Raw genomic sequence first — 8558 nt, forward strand, 5'->3', positions numbered from 1 at the left:
TGATAATATTTTGTATCCACTGGGTTAAGGGAAGTTAATTTCACCTGTTCCTTTTTACTTTTTATAATATAGGTACTAAAAAATTTTAGATTACATCTATGGCTCACGTTATATGTCTTTTGGAAAGTTCTGGTCTAGGGCCTTGTGGTTCGTAATAAGACTCGATATTTTAGTCTGAGTGACATGGGAGCCATTGGAGGGTTTCCAGCCCAAAATGACATGATGTGACTCACTCATGTTTTCAAAGGATCTCTCTGGTTGCCATGTTGAGGACAGACTGTAAGGGACATCAGTGAAGGTGAGCGGACCATTTAAGAGACCATGACAATCATTCGGGAGATGAAGACCTGCACCAGCGCGGGAGAGGCCAGGCGCTAAGAGTGGCCAGACAGTGAATGGATTTTGAAAGCTGAGCCGAGAGTATTCCCTGACAGAAGGGTGTGGGGTGTGAGAAATAAAGGAGTGAAGGATGAGTCCCGGTTTTTGACCTGAGCTCCTGGAAGGATGTTGTTTACTGTGATGGAAAGATGAGGGAAAAGCAGATTTGGGGAAGAAGATCAGGAGTTTGGTTTGGGATGAGTTAAGTCTAGGACGCCTCTTGGTTTCCAAAGAGGGATGCTGAGAAGCCAGTTGGCTAGAAGACTCTGGAGTTCGGGGGAGAGGTCTGAGCTGGGGACCTGGACTTGGAACTCATGATCATAGGAGGCAATTTAAAATCAGGAGACTGAGCAGAATCATCAAGGGTGTGAGTGTGGGTGGAAAAGAAATCAAGATCAAAGAGAAGATGAAGAGCAAGGAGATCAAACGCCCTGATTTGATTGCCCAGATGAGCAAAGGAAACAGAGGAGGAGCGTGAGGTACAAAGAAAATCATGAGAGGGTGATGTTCCAGAAGCCAAGTGAAGACAGCATTTTGAGGAGGGAGTGAGCAACTGTGTCCAACGCTACTAGAGGTCCAGGAAGACGAAGACACAGAACTGACCGCTGGAGAAGTTAGCAACCTGGAGGCGACCAGTGATACTGATGAGTACCATTTAGGTGAGCGATGGAGGCAACAACACGATTAGAGTGGGTTCAAGAAAAAATGAGAGAAGAGGGATTGGCGACACTAAATCCAGACAATCTTGCAGAGAACTGCGCTGTAAGGGGAGTAGAGAAATGGGCAATGGCCAGAGAGGGATGTAGTACAGGAGAGGCTACTTTTAAAAGACTGGGGAGAGTTTCAGCATGTATGTATGCCAGGAAAGAGCCATTAGACAAAGAATAATTGATGATGCCAGAAAAAGTGGGAATTCTGATGCTTTCCAACCTCTAGAGTATCCTTATATTGCTTTTCATGTTTTATCAACTGTAGGCATCACTTATTGACTTTCTCCTATTTGACATAGGAGTTAGCTTACTTATGTCACCCTTCATCTCCCTTCTACTCTTGTTCCAACATTATCCCAGCATATCACTATTGTCCCATTGTCCCAACACATCACTATTTCAGTTCATCTACTGGTGACCTTGGTAACCTTTATTTCTTAGTCTATCAACCATAGACAGTAACTCTTGATCCCCCACTTTACACGAGGAGGGTGTCCATGCCTTTACCCTACCCTCTACATGTTAATCAGCTTTGGTGGGTTGTGCGGGGGCCAAAAAAACCACTAATAACGACAACAAAATCTCAGCAACTCAGCCTTATTTCTCATTCACATGACATGTCGTGCCCTGTTTCTGACGTCCTCTTTATTCTGGGAAGGAGCTTAAAGAGCAGCCCATATCTGAGACCTGCCCTTCTCATGAGAGAGGGAGAAGAACAATGGCAGAACTCACGATGCCTCTTAAAGAGTCTGCTCAGGCATGGCTTATGTCGCTTCCACTTGTGTTCAATTGGCCAAAGCCAGTCACATGGCCAAGCCTGATATCAATGGGCAGGGAAGGAAGTATTCCCCTCCCACAGGAAGTGTGGCCTCAGGTGGGGATGTGCTATCCTCTTTCAAGAAGGACAGGGAATAATTGGAAACAACAATTTAATCTACTACAATTCTACTTCTCTTGTCTTCTACCTGCCAACTTCATTTTACATTGTCAAGGTGGGAATCCTTTACCTCCTCCTTTATGGCTATTATTAAATAGTCTTCAGTAATTTGTCTGTGGTTGGCTGAAGTTGGAAACTACTGAGCAGCATTTATGTTACTATGACCAAGCAAATATTCTTCACTGCAGAGTCAAAGAGAAGCTAAGAGCCCATAACGAGCACCACTGTTCCAATAATACAGATCTATGCCTTTCTTAGATTCTACCACTTGCTCAAAATCAGACTAGATCGATTTGCTTCATATTTGAGCTATGCCTTTCATGACAAACTTTTTGTTTTTCCTGAAGTTGCTGATAACCTCTCTTTTTTCTTGTTGGTAGGAGAAATATGTGCCTTCAACACCATATCGCTAATATCCTCAAATTCTTTCTCACTCCATTTATTGTTTGGAATCTTTCTAGTCTTCTTTCTGAAACCTGCTGACCTCCTGATCTAGCTGGGTAGGTTGCTTCATTTTTGGATCTTAATGCTTGCACAGCTTTCTGTCTTTACTGAAGTTATTGATCGCATTCGGATATTCTTGCTTGCTTTCTGTTTTTTGTCACAACTCTAATTTCTCTTTTTTTTTTTTTTTTTTTTAAAGATTTTATTTTTTCCTTTTTCTCCCCAAAGCCCCCCGGTACATAGTTGTGTATTCTTCGTTGTGGGTCCTTCTAGTTGTGGCATGTGGGACGCTGCCTCAGCGTGGTCTGATGAGCAGTGCCATGTCCGCGCCCAGGATTCGAACCAACGAAACACTGGGCCGCCTGCAGCGGAGCACGCGAACTTAACCACTCGGCCACGGGGCCAGCCCCACAACTCTAATTTCTTGCAACATCACGATAATACTCTCCACTCTGTCGAATGTCCCCTTCTCACACCATTCTCAAAGGCCTCTTTTCTGGAGCCTTCCATCCTCCCACTCTAATGAAGACTGACTGCTTCCAGGCCTGCTGAACAATTTTGGGGTTGCTTTTCATGGCTGCCCTGAATTGGATCCATTATTTCCTGGGTCTTATATCTTCTTTCTTGGTTTACTCTCTTGTTTTGCTAAAATACATCCTCAAATAACTTCCTTAAAAAGGTTGAGCAGTATGTAAACTTCCTGGGTCCTTCCATCCTCAGGTCTGCCTCACTTACACATAAAATAAAGGTGTTGGACCAGATGGTCTCTAATGCCTATTCCAGGAGTATAATTCTGGTCAATATGTACTCATAAACAACATACTCTGTCATGGAGAAAGTTTAAATGGTTCCTGCTCTTAAGGAGCTTAAGCTATTTAGATAGACAAAGAACAAACTCTTGAAACAGTAACAAAGAGCCCAAAATGTAAAAGATGCCACAAGGTAGGGCATGGTTAATCATCAGTTCAAGCCTTGGGCCTAGAGGAAAGAGAGAGAGAAGCAGAGCCAGCCTGTGGTACTCTGACCGGGAAAGTAAGACCTTGGTTGAGTGTCAGAGAGTAAGCAGTATATGAGGAATAGATGAATATTCATGAATATTCAATAGTAGATTAACGGCCAACATCATCTGATGGAATGGTTAACCGTGAGTGGGAGCTCTGCTCCCTCCCACTCTCCCTGTCACTACCTGAGTTATCAACTTATCAACTAAGTCAATCAAGATAGATATAATTTTTTAATATGAAAGTATAATTTTTCCCCTGACCAACAAACACAGTCTCTGGCCATTTGGGGGCATAACAATGAATTTTCATTACATGCATGAGTAATTGTGTATATACTTATAAATGCCCTACTTGTTGGACTATGAAGGTACGGGCAGTGGTCCTCATTAATAGAATTTCACTGAATAGGACTGGGAGCAGCTGTCTTTACCATCATCTATTTTGTTTATTCCAGCGAGGAGTCAGAGCGTTCATAAATCACTTCTCCTTCTCATTCACGCCCAGGAGAGGAAACACCCCTCCTGTGATACCAGTGTTATCTGACAGCACTGCGGCTTGGATGGAGAGGCGCCTGGGAATTGTCAGCACTGGGCTTCTCCATGGCAGCCCTGCAGACTGGATGCACCTGTGACACCTACACCAGGGGAAAAGCAAGCCTTACACTCAGCCCGATGTTTGCGCTCTCATCCGATCCGCAAATGAGGAGAAGCCTTGCAAGGAAGGAAGTTTCCAGAAGAAAGACAAGATCTTTGGTCCCGTGGTCTGACCTTTTTCCAGAGGGTGGGAGTGAAGAGAGGATGGCGAATGCCTGGGGTGGCGTGATGGGTATCCTCAGCGGGGGCTAGCCTAACACTACACCCTCTGGGAGGCTGTCTCTGAACCTCCGCCCCACCCAGGAAGAATTAATTGCTGCCTAAACGTAGCACAAATCAAATTTAAATAAAGTTTGCATCAATTTTCCTCAACAATCTATGACCTCTTGACTGACATATTCATTGTCACATCCCCAGTGCCTGGCATGCGGTGCGTGTTCTGTGTTTGTCGAATGAATGAGTGAATGGATTGAAAGAACCTGCATTTCATCAAAGGGCAGAGCCAGAGGTGAATGTTCAGTTTCACAAGAGCTTCAGAGAAGCCAAGGGGACCTGGGGAAGTGGATGTGGCCCCAGGGGAGGAATTCTAAGAGCTGGGACCATTCACATCACTTCTGGGGGTGCAAAAAACGCCTGCAAGTCTTGCCTGAGCCACTTTGCTGTCCAGGACTCCACTGCAGGTCGAGGGGAGTAGAGAGATCAACAAATACTCCAAAGAAAGGTCTCAAAGGTCACCCTCACACACACCTGGAGATAGGACCACTGCTCAGAAGGGGAAGAATGAGAGGGACCCACCATCTTGGGAGCACTTGCTATACCAGACCCTGGGCTTCAGCAATCTCATTCCATCCTCCCAGCAACCCGGAGAGACAGGCGTCCCTGACTCACAGACTAGAAACACTCCCAAGGATCGAAACCCCCTTCAGTGGCGAGGGGAGGGGCCTGTGCACCCAGAACGATGCACAATGACAACCAAAACACAACGGGAAAATGCCTGCATTCGGCCATGGGAAATTCAGAAGTCTGTACACTCACAGCTCACCCGATTCATTACTTTTGGAGTTTGCTTATTTTCTCCTGCCTTCTTAGAAAGCTTCCTTACCCAAATCCCATAGGATTCTGATCTAACAAAGGGAAGTGCGAAGAGGGGAAAGCTGGATCCCCAGGGCAGGGGGCGAGGGCAGCAGAGCCAAGGGCGGGAAAGGTACCTAGCGAGGTGAGAGCCAGGAGGGCGTGCACAGGTGGGCAGCTGCTGCCTCTTGGGGGTGCACTCCCACAGGGGTGGTTCCCCGGACCAGCAGCAACTGGGTGTAGCCCCTCCCACCTGGCACCAATGTGTTTGTTTCCTCAAAAGACCAGAGAATGGCATTTACTTCATCACTTTAAAAAGAGTGGAATGGAGAAGCACCCTTGCTCACGATCTTAACATCCCCAGAGAGATGGATGGCAGAGTGTTTCTACTCCAGCAGGTGGGAATTTCTGACACAACGAAATTAACATCAGCTTGCTTCCTCACACTGTCTAAATGTGCAAAGAGAGCTGCCTGACCGCCCCAACTAGGGAAGTAGGCTGCTGGAGGCATCCCGGGAGGGGCAAGCACAACCGAAGACCACCTAACTTCCTGCCCCGGCAGATGCGCGGCTCTCACCACAGCAGCTCCCGGGGCAGAAGGACAAGCAAGCGCCAGGGGAGAGGGCACACGTCCTGCGTGGGTGGGTGTGACTTTCGCCATCAACGCTGCAGAGGACCCTGCGAAGCTGGCCGACAGCGAGGCCATGGGAAAGGCCAAGGAAAACAGAAAATCATTTCCCTGACCTCTGCTCTTGGGAACTGGGAGCCATTCGCTGGCAACTGGCTCGCACGCAGGGACAGGCTTTCTCCTGGGGGGGAGGGGGCCACAGAGGCGCCTGCCTCTCCAGTCTGTGCCCGTGCCAAGCTGGCAAGCTGGAAGAGGGGGGAGAGCGAGCGTGCAAGCAGAGATTTAGGGGTGGGGTTAGGAGAGGGAGGGTCAGGAAAACTTCTCGTTCCCTGTCTCTTCGCACCCTTATCTCTGTGATGGACCTCTGTTTTAAAATGTGGGAGATGGATGCCATTAGGGTCCCTCCAGGCAGCCAGAGTCCGACACAGAATTACACAGGCGCGCTCTCCACTTTCTCAGGAACGGAAGGGACAGGAGGGAGTTATGGGGTCACCTCTGGCCAAGTGCGGTTCAAACCCACAGGCACCCAAACTAATAATATCATCCCCCACGCCCTCGGCGCCCCGCGGGGGTGCTGGCGGAATCGCAGGCACTCCGGAACGAGATGGAGGAGACTCTGGCTAAAGAGCTCTCGCCCCCACACTGTCCGCACCCCGCGAAAGCAGGCGGGGATGCGGGGTATCTCCCAAGCCCGGCTTGGCCCCCTTTTCCCCCTCTCGGCCCACTTCTCCAACGTCCTGGAGCTTGGTCGCCGCCATGCACGGCCCCATTGCTCCTCCCGGTGGGGCTCCGTGGCCCTCGGAGAAAGGGGCGCGGCGGAGAGAAGGGGCAGGCTTTCGGGGCGCCTGGAGAGGAGCCTAGCCGGGGCCAGGGGAGCCGTCCAGGCTGCCGCCCGCGGGCTCCACCATTCCCGGCAAAGTTTCCGGCTCTTCGGGGCCAGACAGCCTCGACCACCGGTCGGAGAAGCCAACAGGCAGGTCGGGCAGCCCCGCGCGGCGCCTGCCTCCGGGACGCCCACTCCACGCGCTTCTGCCACCTGCCAGGGGGCGCTAGGAGCGCGGGCCGGTGCACGCGGGCGCAGCGCTTGCCGCCCGTGGGCGCCCCCAAGGGTCCCTCCCCAGCCCCTCTCCTGCCCGCCCTCCCCCGGTGGGGCCCGGGGCGCAGGCGTCGCGGCCGCCGCGTCTTACCAAGTCCCGGCACGAAAGTGTTCAGGAAGAGGCAGATGACCGCCACCGGGAAGGGCATGTAGGGGATGGCAGCGCGCAGAGGACCCTTCTTTTCGCGGACCTGCACCACCACCCCGCTGGACGAGGACGCCCCCCGGGGGTCTGCCGCCGCCACCGCCGCCGCCGCCGCCGCCGTCTCGGCGTCTTTGTGCGAAGGCTCCATGGCGGGGCGCGCTCCCCGGGAGCCGGGCTGCCGCGGCCGGGGCTACCGCCCAGCGCACACGGGGCGGGTGGCGGCCGGCTCCGGGCTCCGGGCTCCGGGCTCCGGGCTCCGCGCCGAGCTCAGGCGGCCAGCGCGCTCCGTGTGCCGCGCCGCTCGCGCAGACCCCGCACTCCGCGTCCCCACGCGCCCGGCCTCTGCCGCGCGCTCTGCCGCGCTCCCACACCCCGGGCGCAGGGGCGGGGAGGGCGGCGTGACACTCGGTGACAGCGCTCCGACGCCCCTCCCCGCCGGCCCCTTCCCCGCCCTTCTCTCCGCCCTCCTCCACCCCCCAAAAATACCACTTACAGATCGGGGCGGAGGGAAGAAAGTAGCGGAGGAACGCTCAGGGAGCTGGTGGTCCAGGTACTGGGAGGGATGGACGCGCCTCACCCTCCCCAGACTGGTGAGCCGGGAGGGAACCTCTCCAAGGACACAGCGAGTAGGGCGTGTGTGCTCTCCCGGCACAGTCGGAAAGCCTCGGGGGTTGAGTCCCTGAATCTGGAGGAGGCGTTTAACGCTAGGGAGGTGGAGGCAAGGAACGCACAGCGCCTGGTGCCTAGAAGGGCCTCAGTTCATTCTGATTTAAATGGATTTGTTTCAAATCACGGAGAAAATGCAATCTCAGCATCGATAAAAGAGCTGAAAGCAGGAGACACAGCCTTTCAAACAGGTCTCCACAAGACTGGTTAAAATGGGACACGCACACGCACACACACACACACACACTGCGGCGAAATGCGCCTGCCACCGGGAAAGGGGGATGTTGGGAACCATCCCCTGAACTGTCCTGGAGGAAAACCTGGGCCTTTTGTGTGCTCGACGTGGTGGTTAAAAAGCCAGCGAGGACACAGCGCCGTCTGGTGTTGATAATGTGGCATTTGGTAGAAGCGAGTGGATTCGGCCATCCCTGTCCAAGCCGACAGCAGGAGGCCCCAAATTGAATTAGATTTTCTGAATAATGCTGCCCTCACCTCCACACTTGGAAAAAGTGAACGGGTGAAAGCAACGGCCTCCTACCTTAGGGAGGAGTGCAAGGCATCGGAATTATCCAGCAAATCGTCTGAACAATTGGAAGGATGCAAATCCACTTCCTTCCAAGGAACCCTCTTTCACCTGGAATAATAGTGATTAAATAACCCTAAAACAATCCAGGGGCTCAGAGGAAGGATGCTAAAAGACTGTGAATTATTTTAGGCACGAATAAAATACTTTTAAAAGTAGATTGTCAGCAGGAGTTAGTGGTGATACTGGTGGGCACACACACACACACACACACTGCCCTGAGAACAAGCTTGGGCCCGGCAGTTAGAAGTGAACAGGACTGCAAGTGTTAGTCTCTATTCAGCCACTAATTACCTGTATGAC

At 51.7% G+C, this 8558-nt stretch overlaps 1 protein-coding gene across 2 annotated transcripts in view; it reads right to left on the reverse strand.

The window, feature by feature from the left end:
• Positions 1-7300, reverse strand: part of STUM (stum, mechanosensory transduction mediator homolog) — a 56509-nt gene extending 49209 nt beyond the window's left edge. For both annotated transcript variants that reach the window (XM_023632802.2, XM_023632803.2), the window contains exon 1: positions 6953-7300. In XM_023632802.2, coding sequence (XP_023488570.1) covers positions 6953-7154 — 202 coding nt within the window. In that variant the 5' untranslated portion in view covers positions 7155-7300. The remainder of the gene's footprint in view (positions 1-6952) is intronic.
• Between the last annotated feature and the right edge of the window lie 1258 nt (positions 7301-8558).

Source organism: Equus caballus, chromosome 30 (genome assembly GCF_041296265.1).
Source record: "Equus caballus isolate H_3958 breed thoroughbred chromosome 30, TB-T2T, whole genome shotgun sequence".
In the NCBI taxonomy this organism is placed as follows: Eukaryota; Metazoa; Chordata; class Mammalia; order Perissodactyla; family Equidae; genus Equus; species Equus caballus.